At 42.2% G+C, this 18,065-nt stretch overlaps 1 protein-coding gene across 2 annotated transcripts; it reads left to right on the forward strand.

The window, feature by feature from the left end:
• The first annotated feature begins 1,285 nt into the window (after nucleotides 1-1,285).
• KIF2C (kinesin family member 2C) lies at nucleotides 1,286-17,120 on the forward strand. Of its 2 annotated transcripts, XM_010082648.1 has the most exons (20): nucleotides 1,286-1,388; nucleotides 1,618-1,666; nucleotides 3,395-3,442; nucleotides 4,314-4,433; nucleotides 5,181-5,297; nucleotides 5,692-5,792; nucleotides 6,044-6,139; nucleotides 7,309-7,363; nucleotides 7,442-7,604; nucleotides 7,868-7,958; nucleotides 9,043-9,106; nucleotides 10,560-10,651; nucleotides 10,876-11,018; nucleotides 11,997-12,201; nucleotides 12,672-12,782; nucleotides 13,273-13,340; nucleotides 14,863-14,965; nucleotides 15,043-15,159; nucleotides 15,521-15,647; nucleotides 16,949-17,120. In XM_010082648.1, the coding sequence occupies exons 4-20, from the start codon at nucleotides 4,334-4,336 to the stop codon at nucleotides 17,023-17,025; spliced, it is 1,830 nt and encodes a 609-aa protein (XP_010080950.1). In that variant the 5' UTR covers nucleotides 1,286-1,388; nucleotides 1,618-1,666; nucleotides 3,395-3,442; nucleotides 4,314-4,333; the 3' UTR covers nucleotides 17,026-17,120. The 2 variants fall into 2 exon arrangements, with proteins under 2 accessions (XP_010080950.1, XP_010080951.1); XM_010082649.1 differs by lacking the exons at nucleotides 3,395-3,442; nucleotides 5,181-5,297.
• Nucleotides 17,121-18,065: the final 945 nt, after the last annotated feature.

Genomic DNA, 18,065 nt, shown 5'->3' on the forward strand with positions numbered 1-18,065 from the left:
GAATCCTGACACTGAACAAATTCTCCTTTGGTAACCGAGCAAACATGCTTGTCCTCTAGGTTCCTCTGGAAGCATATACACTCCAGAGTTTAGTTAAAATCTTAAAGTTGCAATTGTCTGGTTCTTTGAAACTGCATCTTACACTGCTTATGTGCATGCAGCATTCAAATATGTAAAATGTGCAGATTCAGAGGTAACTGCTGGGTAAATTGCATGTGTGTGTTACAATATTAAATTGTTATGAAGATGCCATCAGTTTTCTTATACACTTATAGGTACACTTATCTATTATGCTGTCTGTGTGCCCACTATATGTGTGCTTCTGAGCTAATTCCCTTTCCAATTAGATACTTACAGTTTCCATTTAAATGAAATTTTGTAATTACTTCTGTTAGAATATGGTGTCTCCCCATTTTGCAGAGGTTCACCTACTTGTTTTTACTCTTTTTATGGACTTCTATTTCATTTAAGTAATTTAAAAGTTAATTGAGAACTCAAGAACTTCCTGGAGTGGTGTTTATGATGCCCTGCTAGGTGAATTCCAGTGCAAACTGCTGTGATGCTGGAGTTTTTGTGTAGGCCTCCTTTCAAACTCTTCTGCAGGGTTTGCTTGAAAAAATTAACTCAGATGTTGTTTACACTTGAGCCTGCACATGGTTGCCTGCCCCTTGTTGTTCTCTGCAACTGCCTGTGCCAGGGTGCTGCAGAATGTGGTGATGGCAGAATTATGACTTCACTGCAGGGCTGGGCAGAAGGCAGGAGCTGGCTCTAGGTGAAGTCACTTGTAATAGCCAGTGAAAATGCAGGTGAATTGACTTGTGGATTAAATGCTGAATCCTTCATTTCCCAAAGTCTAAGCAGCTCTTTAAAGTTTATTTCAGTAAGCACAGTCACACAGTAAACACTTAATGCTCTCCTAGCACAGAAGGCACAGACCGGCTGAGATTTACTAAGATTAGCAGTAGGAGATTAAAGCACTTGATGCCAACTGTGCTTTACCCATCTCTTCAGAAGTGCTCTATGGCACCTGCAGAGCTGTGCGGTATTTGGCAGATGAGGGTAAATGGCTTAACTAGCACATTTCTTCTAGCATATTTAAACATAAGAGACTACTCAAATGGAACATAAACTGCTGTCTTGCCCTTCCAGGCAGCTTTAATCTAACATTTGGCAGGCAGTGGGTCAGGTTTGTTTGCCTGTACTGAAAGTCAAGGTTAAAAAAAAAAATTGTAAGTGGTAGCAGCAATATTCCACTCTGTAAAGTCCTGCCTTTGCTCTTGTAGGTTGATATTGATGAGGTGATAGCAATAAATCCTGAGTTATCAAAAGGACTACCTGCTGCAGACGTGAAAGAGAACCTTCCTTTGCAAGAGAATGTAACTGTACAGGTAAGTGCTATAAAGTGATTTAATCTCTCCAAAGCTACTAAAGTGTCAACAGCATAGGTCTTGTTATAAATAATACCCTCAGTCTTAAAGTTTGAGGTCTCTAACTTGTCTTTTCTGTTTCATAGTTAGACTTTGTTCAGAAATCCGTGTTGCATCAATGTTGTCTTGAAGTGCTGTGCTAGGTGTTTGCAGCTTATTCTGATTACTTACAGCAGTCATTGTTTTCCAGAAACAGAAGCGTAGAACAACCCTTTCAAAAATTCCTGCTCCACGGGAAGGTGAGAAAATGTTTTCTCTCTTATAGCCCTGTGAAACTGTGGTGGTCTTCCATTGCAGCCATAATATTCGAGTGCTTTATAAGGCTGCTCATTTAGGCAGTGCTAATAAAGACTGTACTGGTTCCTATCAATCCTTTGGACTCCTGAGTGCAGAAACTTTGCCAACAGATCACTGTCCTGTTTCTGTGAGCTGGGGTTTGTTGGTATGTTGCCCTTTCCTGCAGCATTTCTGTAGTTACTCCTTGACACTGCTTTAAAGGTCACTAGGCAGTCACTGTTGCAGTGAGTTTTAAAGCTTCATAGGGAGTTTTACAAAGTGCCACAAACAACAAAAGGGAAGTGGCAGTTATTAAGATTAAAAGTGTCAAAATGAGAGTGGAAAGGGCAAGAAAGAAACATCAGTGACAAATGGATGTCTCCTTTTCAAACAGTCCCCCTAAACAATAACTAGAGCTTTATCCTTGGAGACATTTCAGACCAGGCAGCCAAAGTGCCAGCTGGTGTGCCATAGCTCAACGATTGTATGTCAGTATGATGTTTTGAGTAAAGCCAGAAGAGAAGATAGAGATGTCAGAGTATGGGATTGCTAAGGAATTGTTTTTCTTGAGGAATCAAGAGTTGGAAAACTTTCTACCTTCTTTTAGCTTATTAATTGATTCTTTTGGCTTTTTGAATTGCAAGTGGCAGCATTGCTGGTCTATTTGTAATACAGTTGAGTGATGCTGAGGTTGAATGGTTGCTAATTTACTGATTCCTGTAAAGTGCATAATTATCCAGAACACGGCCTTTTCCATACAACTGAGCTGTAAACAAAACAGCTGAGCTTGTCTGGCCTTTTCTGTTGCATGTGATGCAAGACAAGGAAGCTGGTACCAGAAGATGACAGTACAAATTCCCTTGGATTGGAGAGGCAGGAGTAGTCCAAGAAGCTTAATGTGTCAAAAGTTATTCTGTACTAGAGCATCCTGATTTTTCTCAAATCCAGAGAACTCTCCATAAATTTTGTGAACTGGCAAGCAAAATGATGTGGCAAAGTTGTGATTGCCTCTAGACAGGTCAGTTAATGGAGCTGGGTAGCCAGCTGGAAAAATAAAGGTGGTTTAATCCAGTCACTGATTGATGGAAAAATGTCCTCACAGAGGTCATGGCTTTCCTGAAGTATAAAATCTAATGGCAAATGTGAAATATCTGTTGCCTTTCCTACTGGCACAGTCTTGTCCCTGAAGACCTGCTCAGAGAACAAGAGAGAAGCAGTGTTTTCAGAGTTCCTCAAATACTATTATCTGTTATTACAGCTAGCTAAACCCCATGAGTGTCCTGTTGCAAACTCTGCACTGCACCAATTAGAGAGCTAATGTTGGCTTGAAGTTTTTGTTCTTGGACTAAACAAATTAAAGATCAGGAGGTGTCTGTCTCCATCTTGTTCAGGAAAGTGAGAGAAGCAGGAACAGTGCTTTAGAATGAATTAAGAAACAGACCTTGCTTCAGTCCTCTGAAGCAATAAGTATTTTGGAGGATGCTGAATAGCCTCGTACAAGAATGACTTGAATCAAACCCATTTAGATGCGGCAAATCCTCCAGCTGGTATGCCTGTCCAGGAGCACTAGCATTTACAGAAAAAGTGCTGCTGAGTTTATGATGAGATCAGGTCTGGGCATGGTGACAAAAGTAAATGGAATAAAATGCCATCTCTGAGCATAATGAAACTGATGCTTTTTATTCCTTAAGTTGCAACAGTGACAACTAATGTCTCTGCAGCTGAGCAGAAGATTCCAGGTAAAGATTTAATAGATATGAGCACTGAATTTTGTGGGTACGGTTGTAAGGAATTTGATCCAGAATTGAAATTAACCATTGGTCTGAAACAAACCTAATGGCCTTAAAAATCATAGTGAATAATTCTGGATAAATTATTGTGATTGCTAGAGGTGAAGGTAATTCTAGCTTTCATATCACACTTCTATTTTTTTCATCTCTGATTTGCTTTCTTTATAAATCTATTGAGGTGTATGTTCCAATCTCTACCCCAGGCAGCTTTGTCAGGGACTTGGTCTCACTGAAGGAAATATACCTTGTCAGGTGACCATGGAGACTGCCTACAAAAGGACCCTGTCCAAAGATTTGCTGTTGTGATTATATGGAGTCTTTTAGCTGAAATCAGTGTTACCAAGCTCCCACTCCAATTTACACCACACACTGTCTGTGCGTGGGTGCTGTGATGGTGGGCGTGATGCTGCCCATGACCAGTTGCCAGACTGCAACTGTCACCATCAAACAATTCGCACAGTCTTGCAGGTGTGAAGCTTCACAGGATTTCCCAGTTTCCTGACTTGTAACTGTCTCCTTCCTAGGTATTAAGGTTCTGGAACTGCCATAGTAGTGAATTCTTAGTGGTATCTGAAAGAAATTAACTGGAACTACAAATCTGTAATGAACTGTTTGCTTTTCTGTGGTGGTGTATTTCATGATCACTTTTCACCCACCTGCATAGCTTCGTCCTGCACTTTGTTAATGCATCTGGGATCTGGAAAAGGTCCTTTTAAACACACCTTATTCCCCACTCTTCTGCACTTTGTGAGCACTTGATTACTTGCAAATGTCTGAGTGTCTGGGGCATGATGCTGACCTTGAATAATTGTTTGCAAAGCTGTACGTGGCCGTTCCAGAATGTCTGTTATCACGGAATCTCAGTGCAACCTCCAGGAAAATGAGATGGGAGTGGATCCCTGCAATTCTACACAAACCAGAAACAATTCATCAGTTCCTGGTGAGTGGAGGAAGAATGCAGTGAATTCTTTCTGTGAAGCAAGATGCTTTGTATGCATTTAACTAGGTAAACTGCAAATTCCAGGGGGAGGAGCAACCTCTACCCCTTCATTTATAAAACAACAGGGACCTAAAGGTCTGCCACTATTTAAATATCCAGGGCTCCTACCCAAAGGGGTTCTCAAAGGACTTTGGAAACAATATTGTTGAATAATGATGTGCTTTATTAGCCAGAGGGCTGTGGTGTGTGTTGATGGATGTGGTGTCTGTTTAACAGCAAAAAGTGGCGTTCACAGGGTGAGAGTGGGAAAAGAAGTGCCTTAATACTGCTGACAACACACTTGGTAGCTAGACTGGCAGTAGTTTTACCTATACTGGTCAAGTAGAACATGAACTTGAGCCTACTTGAATTATGAAATTGTAGTTATTTCTTTACTAGACCTACCCAATGAATAGTTGAGGGAATGACTTGTGTATTAAGTTCTGCAAAGACATTGAAATAAGAAGCTTGATACTAAATTCTTGTCTAGCTGGTGTGGCCTTGATTTGTAGCTTTGAATAAAAGTTGGTGATTGGCAAAGGATTTAAAAAATTATTTGTACGCTTACTACAGGTTTTAGCTAGTTCTCTCTCCTGATCCAGAATCAGTATTGAGGAATGCCTGTGGCCTGTGAGGCTTTACAAATTACAGAATTATTCTTGATATTTGGGATCTAATTATTGGTTTTGGCCTGGCTTCTTTCTGCAGCTGGACGAACCAGGACTGGCAGGCTGAGCTGTGCTCCAGAAGCCTCACTGACAAATGTAAATGGAAATACAGAGGACAATCTGCCTGCTGCTAGAACAGTCTCTTCAGTGAGCCCAGGTACCAGGGAGCAGTGGGTAAGAACTGGCTCACCAGTCAGCAGTGCATTGCTATGTGATTGCTGCTTTGTATATGCTTGAGACTGAAGCTTTGAAAAGGTGGCTTTGGCAGTAAGACTGAATATCTTGAGTATTTTTTACTACAAATGTGTGATTCTGTTATACCGGTATCTTGTCAGAAATGCTGAGCGGTAGTGTGGCTTGCTAGGCAGTTTCTGTGGTAGGTAGATCTCGTTTGGGAAGGAAGTGCTGCAAAATTAATGCCCATCCTTCTGAAGATGATTGTTTCCTTTACAAGTCAGTTTGTCAGCAACCTGGAAAAGTTGAAATATTGTTATTGTGCTTAAAACCTAGTATGAAAACTTAATCCAATGAAATGTTTTCATTTTATCTAGTTCGGAGAAGATCTAACATTGTGAAAGAGATGGAGAAAATGAAAAACAAGAGAGAAGAAAAGAGAGCTCAAATTAGTGAAATCAGGACAAGGCGTGCACAGGTGGAGTACTCTACAATACACCAGTGACAGGAAATAGTATAGGATAGTGCAACACAACAGCTGAAACTAAACATTTTGGACAGGCTTTGTGTACATTAGGATGGATTGATTCTAGTTTCAGAAAGTTCTGAATCTTGTGGCCTGTAAGTGAAGAATTTCTAATGGTGTACAGCTGATTGTTTAGCATGCTCTGGGGCTTTGTCTCGCTGTAACAGGTTAATTAGCTTCACATCCATGTTTTTTCTGTGCAGGAATTTGACAGCAGCTGTCCAAACTGGGAGTTTGCACGGATGATCAAGGAATTCAGAGCAAATCTAGACTGCCAGCCAATATCTATGAATGACCCAGTAAGTAAATCCTGAGGCTACTAACCGCAGCCTGTAGACGGACTTCTTTATTTTGTACTGAACATCTTAGCATATGAGCACTATCACTGCACCCTGGAAATTCTCTGAGCATATTGTGATCTTGAGGCACCTGGTGGTATATGTGAGGTCACTCACCTCTCCTATTTAGGGCTAAGCTACCTTGCATTACTTTGTATATGTCACTAGTGAAGAGCTTGCACTTCTACAATTATGTAGTAATGATTTGTGTGGTAGCATCAGTATTTTTCAGAGCTTGTAAATGGCAAAGCATATTATATAGTAGTTTAGGTTGTTGTAGGTATAAGTTAAAATAGACTATTGCCCTATAGCAGAAAGTGTTATATGTAAGTCAATATATTAAGTAATTTTAAACTATGTCAAAAAGTAGAGGTCAAAACCTAGAAAAATCAGGCTTGGTTGAGGTCTTCAGCAAATATGGAGGAAGCATTGGGTAATACGTGAGAGCAAGGAGTCCTTGTCTAGCAAAAGCCTTGTTATGGTCAGTGAAAAATGACAGCATTTCAGTTCAAACTGGGAACTAAGTTAGAACACAAGGTGGTTTGTGTGCCTACATCCCATGGGCCATTTGTTTGAAATCAGCCATTTGTTTTGTGTCACTGCATGACAGAAGAAGAGTTTGTCATCTGCATTCTGCCTCACTCAGTGGAATATGTGCTTTCCCAGCCTCCACTGATGTGTAGTTGTGCTGCATAAATGGATAAACTCACTGCATTGGTAAAAAGCTCCCGGTCAAAAATACCTCTGGGGTAAATTAAAATAATACTTTGCCTAAATTTTACTGCAGCTGCAGTATCGGTATCACACGTTTTGCTGGAAAGATGGCCAAGGACTGAACTTCTTACTAATTCCAATACAGAATATTTGGAGCACTTTCTATCATATAGCAGCATTTCCACCTGCTATGCTGGAGCATGCTGTGTAAAGGTTGGTTGTTTGTAGTGCTTCTATTGCACTGAAGGGATATTGACACTTGCATCCCTGCACGTGTGGGTCTGATCAGTAGCGGAGGCAACTCTGATCAGCATATAGAAAAGTAGATATGCAGGAGCACTAGATGTTACAGCATCTGTAACACTACGTAGGTGTGGGTCTAATGGGGAAATAATTACTTGTTTTCTTACTTTTAGATAGAAGAACATAGGATTTGTGTCTGTGTGAGGAAGCGCCCTCTCAATAAACAAGGTGAGTGTGCTGACAAAGCAGCTCTGGAGAAGTTTGTTGCTTATTCTTGTTAAAACTGAGGGTCTTTTCTGTCAACAGAACTTCTGAAAAAGGAATGTGATGTGATTACTGTTCCAAGCAAGTGTGTCCTGCTGGTGCATGAGCCAAAGCAGAAAGTGGACCTAACAAAATACCTTGAAACCCAAGCATTTAGATTTGACTTCTCATTTGATGAATTCTCATCTAATGAAATGGTATACAGGTAATGCTTTCTTCTTATTGGGAGTGAATTTCAAGATGAAAACAAAGAGCAATGGCTAGATGGCATCTTGGCTTAAAGAAACTGCTACCTCAAATATTAAAATCCTTCTTGGAGGAAACAAAAGGACAAATGTCTAAAGCTTATTTTTGGCATGGCCTTGCTGATTTTGTAAGAACTTGCTTTTATTTGCTTTTTTTAGGAAAACTGATGAGGAAGGGTGTGAAATGCTTGCCTTAACTGTCTTTTACCTTCTGAATATCCAGGTTCACTGCTAGACCTCTTGTAGAGACCATCTTTGAGGGTGGGAAGGCAACATGCTTTGCATACGGCCAAACAGGCAGTGGCAAGACACATGTAAGTTTTTCTCTAAGGTCTCAAACTTTCTAGCTTTAGATGAAGTATTTTAAAGCTCCTTGATGTTGATAATGAGTAGGTTTGTATAAGGAATTTTGATTTTAGTTTTATTGTCTTAAAGCTGATACTTTGTAAGTTGTTAATCCTCTTTTTCTGTAGTTTTACGTGTTAGTGGGTTTCTTTTGAGGTTGTCAGGAAAATTGTACTAAAATCACCCCATAGTTGGCTTTTTAAAGACTTAGGATGTCCTGACATGTTAGTGTTAGTCATGGCTATTCCTTGCTTCAAATGGCTGTTGCTGCCTAACTCAAGTCTGCAAGGTGCAGCTATTAGCCTACGTATTATATATATATACATTCAGCCTAGCAGATAAACCTGCTCATCTGAGCATCGTTACAGGAAGACAACTATGAGGCACTAAAATCATAGGCAATGAAGTTTTACTTTCCCTTCCTGATCCCAGGGTGCAGAACTAGTACAAGGACAATATCTATACCTTGAGTCTGGAGTGCTGCATATTAAACTCTGGTAGATTGGGAATGTGTCGTGGGATTGAGTTGTGTTTTAAATAATTGACTGTGATGCATAAAAAAGTGGTAGAGCAAGTCACCAGGATAGCACCAACTGAAAATTTCATTGGGATTAAAGTTACCTTGGTCAAAAGGAGTTAAAGGTATTTTCTGCTCTAGCAGTTGATGCATTTTGATATCACATGTGAGCTTTTGCAAGTAGCAGTGAGAATGTTACTCAACCTATGTCCTAAAAAATGAGGCTTTGTTTCTTCTGACCAGAGGCTCTTTGGTTGTATGATTAAGGCCATGCACTGGAGGAACAACTGCTTTGATTTGCCACTGCAGAGCCTTGCAGGCATTCAGCTGTTGCTTTGCATAGTCCAGATGTTCTTTCTGTACTGACAGGAAAGCAGCAAACTAATTTTATCCTGAATTGCACTGTGTTCTAATAATCTTGCTGACATTGGAGCATATATGTATATATGGTATCTTCCTAGTATGTTCTTGGGACTAAAATGAGGTAGCCTGACCTGTTTGCACCGCACCTCACCTCTGGCCTTTTCTTTTCATAGACTATGGGTGGTGATTTCTCTGGGAGAGCACAGAATGCCTCAAAGGGCATATACGCTTTTGCATGTAAGTTGATTCTTCTTTAGATACAAAAATGAAATTAGTGCTTGTTTTTCTTAAATAGATCTCTCTTTGTATGGTTATTTAAAATGTTTCCAGTAAAACATAAAGTATTTGTGTTTCTAGTAATAAATAGTGGTGTCTGCTGCAGGAGTTATGATTATTTTATCAGTTTCACAAAATATTTTTCATCCAGCCTGTAAGTTTCTAGATCCACACTTCATCATCATCATAGAATGGTTTGGGCTGGAAGGGACAGACCTTAAAAGATCATCTAGTTCCAACCCCCCTGCCATGGTCAGGGACACCTCCCACTAGACCAGGTTGCTCAAAGCCTCATCCGGCCTGGCCTCAAACACCTCCAGGGATGGGACATCCACAACTTCCCTGGGCAACCTGTTCCAGTGCCTCACCACCCTCACAGTGAAGAATTTCTTTCTAATAGCTAATCTAAATCTACCCTCTTTCAGCTTAAAACTGTTACCCCTTGTCCTATCACTACACTCCCTGATAAAGTCTCCTCATGTTTCTTAAACTTACCAGAAGATATGTGGCTTTGAGGCAAAGAGATGGCATATTTTCTAGTTTGGCATTTCTTGGTCTGGACCATTTAATCTTGATTCTTCTGTTTTACTTTTGTCTGAGACCTAAGGATGGTGCTTTGAAATACCTGACTTGAATGCAATGCAACCCTGACCACTTCTAATATTAAGCTTGTTCTATATACAGAAAGCATATGAATGTATGTGTTTCTTCTTGTAAGCATTAGATGCAAAAACCTAGCACATACAAAATTACTTCAGAAAACAGATGCTTAGAAGCTGCTCCTTGATATAATGCCTAGAAAGCACCACAAACCCTGATCTCCCCTACCTTCCCTTTAGAAGGGCATATTGTGAAACTAGTCTGTGTAACAAGGCAGTTGAAACAAGAGCAATTGTTTGCTGGTTCCTGAAAATTAATTATGACTGGCCCTCAAGGAAAGTCTTTGCTTTGTTAGTCTGAAGCCTAACTGTGAAAAGCTGTACTAGACCTGGCCAAAGGATGAACTAATCTGGCGTACTGTCTCCAAACAACAGCAATGCAGATGCGCAGGGGTGCATGTTTTCTAGGCTTTCAGCAAGAAGCGCTTGAAACAAAAATACTTTACTTTTCCAGGCCTATCCAAAACAATATCAGGTCAATGTTCCTCCAGATTGGTAAGGACTACTGTCCACAGGTGACATTAGCAGTAGGAACTTCTGTATTCCCCTGTGTTTTCAGTCCCTGGAGGAGGATGCTGCCGAAACTGTTCTCCAGATGGTAGCATAGCACTAATTATTTCACTAGCATTTGTTTAGGATGACTGCCATTCAGCTGCTAGACACTGCCTTATGGCTGTTCAATATCTGAAAGCAGATCAAGTAGCAACTAAAATGTGTTTCAAACTAGTTAACTAAACTTCTGCCTTTCCCACTAGCACAAGATGTCTTCCTCCTACTAAACCAGCCCAGGTACAAGAGTCAGGACCTGGAAGTCTATGTGACTTTCTTTGAAATATACAATGGCAAGGTAAGACTCTCTTAAATCTTGAGCTGACTTCTTTGGCTGAATATTTCATAAGTAGCTGAGTGAAACTTACTAGTCTCTATAGTTTTATATAGTCTATTGTTCTTGGTGTGTTTGGAATTGAATTGGAAGAGGTGCTGTTTTTATGTAGCTTTCTATAAAAACAGCACAAAATACTTAAAGGAGACTTTATTCAGATTTGCCTCAATCTTGTTGCCTGAATATAGGTGTTTGACCTTTTGAATAAGAAGGCAAAGCTTCGAGTCCTGGAGGATGGCAAGCAGCAGGTCCAGGTTGTTGGTCTTCAAGAGAGACAAGTTGGCTGTGCTGAGGATGTCATCAGAATGATTGAGATGGGCAGTGCCTGCAGGTTTGGTACCTTAAAACCAATAAGAAGTCATGTCCTGTTGTACCTCCAAGTCTACAAAAAATATATAATGTCTGTAACTGGTGCTTTGAGATTTAAATAGGATCTTGTTGTTCCCAGTAATATGCAGGCACTGAGCAGCACCTCTGCATGAATACAAGATGGTTACAGAATAAAGGGCTAGCAGGGATGTGTTTAGCCTGTCTTCCATAGAGAAGGTCAGAGTTTTTGCTTCATATAGCCTCATGTAACTCCAAGAAGAGAAACTAATCACATGAGGAGATGGCTGCCCTGGTGTCAGAGCTAAACTGAGCAGTGTAGCTGCTTTCTAGAAGTAGCAGCTAGTTTACAGGAGCACAAGTAGTTTCCTGTGGACTTAAGATCAAGCCAGCCTCCTCAGGGAATAAATGACAATGAAGGTCACAGGGAGGCTTATGGTAACTTATAAGACTCTAGTCTGTCTTACAGTGATGGGGCAGGTGCAGTTGCACAGCAGAGGTAAAGTGCCATGCCAGATTGGCTGGAGAAGGGGATTTACCATGACTGTAATGTGCTAGCTAATGGTGTTCAGTGGAGGGCTTGGGTGAGCTTACTGTGTAAGGGCAGATGCATTAGGAGAATGACATGTGGCCTGCTCTGAGGCAGGGAGATGCAGTCCTGAAGGGATGTCTTCCAGCTCCCAATGCACGTAAGGCATTAGCAGTCAAAGGCATTCCGGTGTAGGCTGGCTGAGTTAAGACCAGCAGATTAAATAGCCTTAAGTCTCTGCAACTGGGGTGCAGGCTCAGATTTCTCACAGTGGTCCTTCTGTGCTCTTATATCAGAGATAATTCCATAATTCATGCAACTTGAGGCATTAATATGTGGTATAAAACTGGGGAGCTTAAACAACTTCATGGTTGCAGGTCTTGTCTAGTGCTGTTGGGACCTATCACATCTTCTGTGGCATAGTTCTAACACTTGTTATCATTTTTGCTGTAGGACATCTGGGCAGACTTTTGCGAATGCTAGCTCTTCACGGTCACACGCCTGCTTCCAAATCATACTACGCCGAAGAGGGAAACAGCTTGGCAAATTTTCCTTGGTAGATCTGGCAGGAAATGAGAGGGGTGCAGACACATCTAGTGCTGATCGGCAGACACGAATGGAAGGTGCAGAAATCAATAAGAGCTTGCTGGCTTTGAAGGTGAGCTATAGCTCCAGGAGCAAATAGTGCTAACCAACACATGGATTCTGTTCAGCTCTGGGGTTATCTGTTCTGTTTATTTCCAGTGCAAGGGAAAAGAACCCCAAAAAGATCCTAATTTAGTATGTTAACAACCCTGAAAATGGTTCATACTTCCATTTAGAGTGTTTCCAGGAAAGCAGTGCAGTTGTGTCAGGCCAGACACTGGTACAGCCATTTCAAGCTTAATTCAAGTGGTCTTTTTTAATTCAAGTGGTCTTTTTTTTTTCCCCACATATGATGGATATACCAGCTGTCCTGTGACAGGCAAATACTTGGAGCATATTTAAAAGGCCATGAAGTACTTACTGAGAAATAGAGATAACTGTTCTCCTGCCTGTTGGGTTTACCAGCAATTAGTGGTTGATAGCTTGCAGAGCTGTTTGCAAAGAGATAAAGATACTGCATTCACAAGACTTGTCTTTTCTTAGGAATGTATCCGAGCTTTAGGGCAGAACAAATCTCATACCCCTTTCCGGGAGAGCAAGCTGACCCAGGTGCTGAGAGACTCTTTCATAGGAACAAACTCAAGGACCTGCATGGTGAGTACATGCATTGCACAAACATACACACTGTTTATGGGTTCTGCAATTTGACCAAATAGCTACATGCTCTTCTTCTAGAGTTGAGGGCACTTTGAAGTCATAAAGCTCTAGTTCTCTGCAGAAATGTCATGCAGTCTTCTTCCTCCACTCACCCATGGTGACTGAGATCAAAAACTGGTGAGATTTGCCCAGCCCCAGCAGAAGCAGGGCTGCAGAAGTCATTCACACAGTGAATCTACAGTAGAACCTGGTGTGCTTTGCTTCCTGTGGAGGGTGCAGCACGGTGGTGTACACAAAGCCAGTGGAAAGCTGGACACAGGCCCACTGGCATGTCCCACAGAAGCTATAAAGAAAAATGGACCTGACAGAATGTCTCAGCTCTAACCCTTTGCTCTAACATCCCATCTGCCTTGTGAGATCTGTAGGACCATTAACATGAGTAAAAGTCTGACGTGGGAGTCACTGAGGTATTTTGTTCTGTTTGCAGATAGCAATGATTTCTCCAGGCATGAGTTCATGCGAGTACACCTTAAACACACTGAGATACGCTGACAGGTAATGGCCTTTCTGACCTGGGGATTCTACTCTTGTTGCAGAAGGTGTTTTGGCTACTTTTATTCTGACCAAAAGTTCTCTTGTCATTGCCTGTCATAGCAATTTAGAGGTTGTTGGTTAGAAGCAAATTATCTTGGAGTTGTCTTATGAAACTAACCTGGGTGCTCTCTGTGTGAGCCAGAGATTGTATTAAAGTGTGACTAGTGTCTCCTTTCCTCAGAGGAGTCTCTTATGCTCAACTTTGGACTGCCCTATTTTTTGTGAGGGGTTTACTCTGGCCTGAATGGTTACTTCTATGCCCTTTACTTTTTGTAGTACTTTGGGTCCCATCTGTAAGTGGTGTGCTAAGAATGTGTCCCTGACATGGCTGTACAGGTGACACAAAACACTTGGTGTTCTTGATGGACTTTGATATGAACTAATAGGGTATGGCACCTTGGAGACTTTGGGTGAAATCTGAAGGGCCTGGAGAACTCAAATGCCTCGAAGCAAATGGTGGGAGTGTGTGTTTTGGGTGCCCCATTGCTGACCTTGGGTACCTACAGCGCAGGGTAGATTTGCAGGGACAGAGCCCTAGGTTTCCCTAGGTCTTGCTGATAACTGAAACCCCTGTGACAGAGCAGTGAGTGCCTCCTGGTCTCTGCTTTACATGTCTCTACCCTTCTCCAGTGAGGTGACAAGTAAAAAGAAGACTGACTTTTGTCGCATGCTAACAAGATGACACTTGCACACTTCAGGCTTGGTAGCTTCCCTTCATTTAGTTCACAAAAGGCTGCTTGGTTCCTTCCTGGAAAATATTCCACTCTCTGAAAGGATGTATGATAATTCTTGTCATAAGCATTCAGGAACACTGAGTCTTGGCAGATTCCCAGATTTGGTTCTGGATTGAAGTTGCATTTTCTTTCTTCTGGTGGGTAGTCATTCCTAAATACAGGACAAAATGCAACATCTGACTCAGCATGCTTCAGTAAGATTGTAGTTTTGAGTTGGTCCCACTGGGTTCTTAGTGCACAAGGCAAGTTCAAGTGATAAGAAAGGGTATTAGGCTGAAACTCCCTGGAAATATGAAGCTGATTAAATACCCAGCTGATATCTGACATCTGCCTCTAGTACCATGTCATCAGCCATGACTTTTATCCTTGTTATAGGCCTATTTGGGCACAGTAGATCTCTGTGAAAAATCAGCCTTATTCCTTTTCTTCCTATACTAAGGTCTCATAGTCACGAAAGAGCAAGCTGACATGTGGAAGACTGCATCTGTGGAGGGCATTGCTGGCAATTAGCGTTGTGTACTTGAACATTTCTCTCCAGGAGATGTCCTAGATTAGGCACGGAGACAAACATCTCTCAGCTTTCCTTCCCACAGCCTTCTGGGGTTTCTGCCTATGTGAGCTTGTTCTGGGGGTGATAATGTGCAACTTTAAGTGCAGTCAAATGTTTCCTAGACTGCAGTAACTGTTTTGTGATGCTGTAGCCCAGAAACTGCTAGAAGAAGTTTGAGTGACAAATCTTCTTGTTCCAGAGTGAAAGAGCTCAGCCCTCATAATGGAGGTGGTGAAACACAGAATCAGATGGAGACTGAGAATGAGGGAACAGACACCAGTGGAGAAGGCTCAGGTCACAATGTATGTGTGTGCAGTCGGCTGAACCGATCTCAAAGGTGGGAATGACTTGCTGTTCTTACTTGGGCTGTTTCTTGCAGCTCTTCAAGGATGAGGAGGAAGATATGTCTCCACACATGTTCAACTTCCGTGAAGCTATGACTCAAATTAGTGAACGGGAGGAGAAGGTTATAGAACAGCTTAGAGAACTGAGACAGGTATGTGGAAGAGGCAAGCCCAGCACAAGCTGCCTTCTGCACATCGATAGTGCAAAGCAATGTGCTGCTCCTGGGCAGGCTGTGGGCTGCACTGCAAGATGCTATCAGTGGTGTTACTTTTTCTTCACTGCCAACTTTTTCCTGCTGTTTCCTGCCTCACTGGTTAAGCTGGGGCATTTCAGTGCTCGTGGACAGCTGGTCCCACTTCCCCCTCCAGCTAGCAACCTCTACTTGCTGCTAATGAGCACTAGTGGTAATGGTCTGCAGAAGCTCAGCTGTCTTATTTGTGTGCAAGATTTGAAGAAACCAACTGAATTTCCAGAAAGTCAATTTCTTGTTGCTGTTATCCTTATAAATACAGAGAATGACCACTGAAGTTGACTACCTCTTGGGAATCACAGAGCAACCAGACTATGATCTTGAGACCTTTGTGAGCAGAGCTAAGCACTTTGTAGAGGAGAGCTCAAGAAACTTCCTTGGTGTCAGAGGTATGTTAATGCCTGTCTCTGACTAGCATTGTCACTAATCTTTTTTCAAATACCTGAAAATAACACCAGCATACCTGTGAGGCTTTGAGCACCCAGTCCTTCTGCATAGCTTATGGATCACTTTCCTAGGACAGAAATGTCTGTACTTTCCAAAGTAAAAAATTGACTAGTAACTTCCACTTCCTTTGCACTGCCATATAAAGCTGCCTCCCCTTGAGCAGAATGCAATATCCACAAAGAGCAGATGAGCTGAAGTCTGTTTGGCTAGTTATATAGTTTGTCTTTTTGCCTTGGCCAAAAAACAGACTTTGAGAAATGGGTCACAGTGCCATGTTCTAGGGATTCACAGGGGTATGCCCACTGTTTCCACTCCTGTTTTCATGGGTATCAGGCCTTAATACCCATCCACTTATACCAAGTGTCTGCCAGGCATATACTGAGATGCCATGTCTGTCAGCACCTGCATTCGGCATGCTTCTGCCTTAGTACAGGGCACTACATAATGTGCAACAAAATCCCTCTGACCGTTCAGTTCTGACCCAGTTTGGAGACTTCCTAGCTCTGTGCAGGAGGATGTCAGCTGCCTGTTCCCTGAGCACTGCCTGCCTTCATTTGGACTGTGCTGGCTGAGGCAGTAGTAGAGAGGCAGTGACGCAGATGTATGAGCTGGCTGAGGCATGGTAACAGTGCTGGGTACATAGCCTGCGTGACGGGGACAGGGGTAGCTACACTGGTTACTGCTACATTTCTACCACTGTTGCAATAACTTGGGCTTTGATTGTTACTTGACCCATTACAGCTGGCAGTCTGTGTCTGAAAAACAGGGCTGTGAGGGTTTGGGGTTTTTTTAAATGAGGCTGAAAATTGTCTCTTCAAAGTGAACTGTTAATGTGAAGTAGTGACTCTTAAGCAGCCCTGGCTGTCCTCCATCTCAAATGCAGCTTGAGAGCTGTATCCCTCCATTCACTATGGAGGCAGTGGTGACAAAACAACATGACTAAATGTCCTGCTACCCTCTCTATCTTATAGGCCAGGGAAATTTGTCCCTCTGGCATGGCTGGATTAGTGGCATTAGTTTGAACTGCAAACTGCAGGCTTTAAACTGTTGATGAGTAGAAATGAACAAGCAGAGCTGAAGAGCTTTGTAGGACCAGGCAGAATTGGAGGTTGACTGAACAGTTTTTGCCCAGTTCACTTCCCTCTGTGGCCCTTGCAGAGCCCTGCTAAGCTGCTGAGGGGGACAGATGGGCTGGGGAGGTCAGCTTCCAGGGCAGTCACCCTGTCACTGTCTTTCTTTACAGAAACATTGGATGCCCTGGGTGCTGCCATGCAACTGGAGGAGCAAGCCAGCAGGCAGATGAGCTGGCAGAGGCCTTAGTAAATACAGCAAAACCTGGTTCACAAGCAGTCTTCTGTATGTCTTGCACATTTGTTGGTGGTTTGTGTAACTCCTGTTCTAAATGTGGTAGAGTGTCTGCAGGTCACACATGCCCAAGGGCAGTAAACACAGCAGCCTCTCTCTCTCTCTTTGTGGCCTGGTATCAGGGCACTCAGCAGAGTGCTAGAAACACACCCCCTGCAAGTCTTGGGGGGGCTCCCTGAGAGTCTCCTAGACATGTGTGTCATCTGGCCCTTTGCTAGTGACAATGGTCTCCTCTAATAGAACTAGATACACGTGTATAGTTTTCTGGTGTACATATAACCTTTCCAGATGTGCTGGAAACATTGCAAAACTGTTGCAAGTCTGGCTGTTCCAGAAAGAAAATGGAGTATATGTAATTGTAAAAAATAAGTATTTTAACAAGTTTGATAAATAAATGTTACTGGATTTAATTATCTTCTGTCTTATAAAAATATATTTCTTGCTGATTTTGATAAAGTCTAACAGCCTCAAAGACTGGCTGCCATTGTAGAGATAGGCTGATTTATTTTTGAAATTTCTTTTTAAAGTCCTTACACTTGTAATTTTTACGTAAAAATCCCTCAATAAATTGTCTCTTAATTTTGAGATCCTGCTGGGTAGAACTTGCCTAGCAAGGGGGAAGCTGGTTTAGAGGGTACCTATCCTGCACCTGAGCAAAGCTCAGCATCTAGTGAGTGGCTCAGCTCTTATGAAATCAGGTAAGTAGGAAGGGCCCTGTGAGATTCCCTTGTACCACTGGAGTTTACTTAGGCTTTGAAGATAGCCCTGGGATGTTATATCACATTTTTTCACTAATATTTCCCATGGCTAACATCCCACATAAAATACACATGTTCAGTAGCTGTATATGTATATCAGCTATACCAGAATCTGTATTTGAGGGCCGAAGTGCAAAGCTGGCTCCTGGTTCGGGTGCAGCAAGCTGCTGCCAAGGCTCTTGTGTGCAACCTGGGTCCATGTGGCCCCACACAACCCGTGGGAAGGAGCAGGCACAG

The sequence above is a fragment of the Pterocles gutturalis genome, unplaced genomic scaffold, assembly GCF_000699245.1.
Source record: "Pterocles gutturalis isolate BGI_N339 unplaced genomic scaffold, ASM69924v1 scaffold49299, whole genome shotgun sequence".
NCBI classification, from domain to species: domain Eukaryota; kingdom Metazoa; phylum Chordata; class Aves; order Pterocliformes; family Pteroclidae; genus Pterocles; species Pterocles gutturalis.

Coding starts and splice junctions, on each gene's coding strand:
- KIF2C (XM_010082648.1), top strand. CDS start 4,334: ATGTCTGTTATCACGGAATCTCAGTGCAACCTCCAGGAAAATGAGATG. Junction 9,107..10,559: donor GGGCATATACGCTTTTGCAT/GTAAGTTGATTC, acceptor CTTTCCCACTAG/CACAAGATGTCTTCCTCCTA. Junction 15,648..16,948: donor AAACTTCCTTGGTGTCAGAG/GTATGTTAATGC, acceptor CTTTCTTTACAG/AAACATTGGATGCCCTGGGT.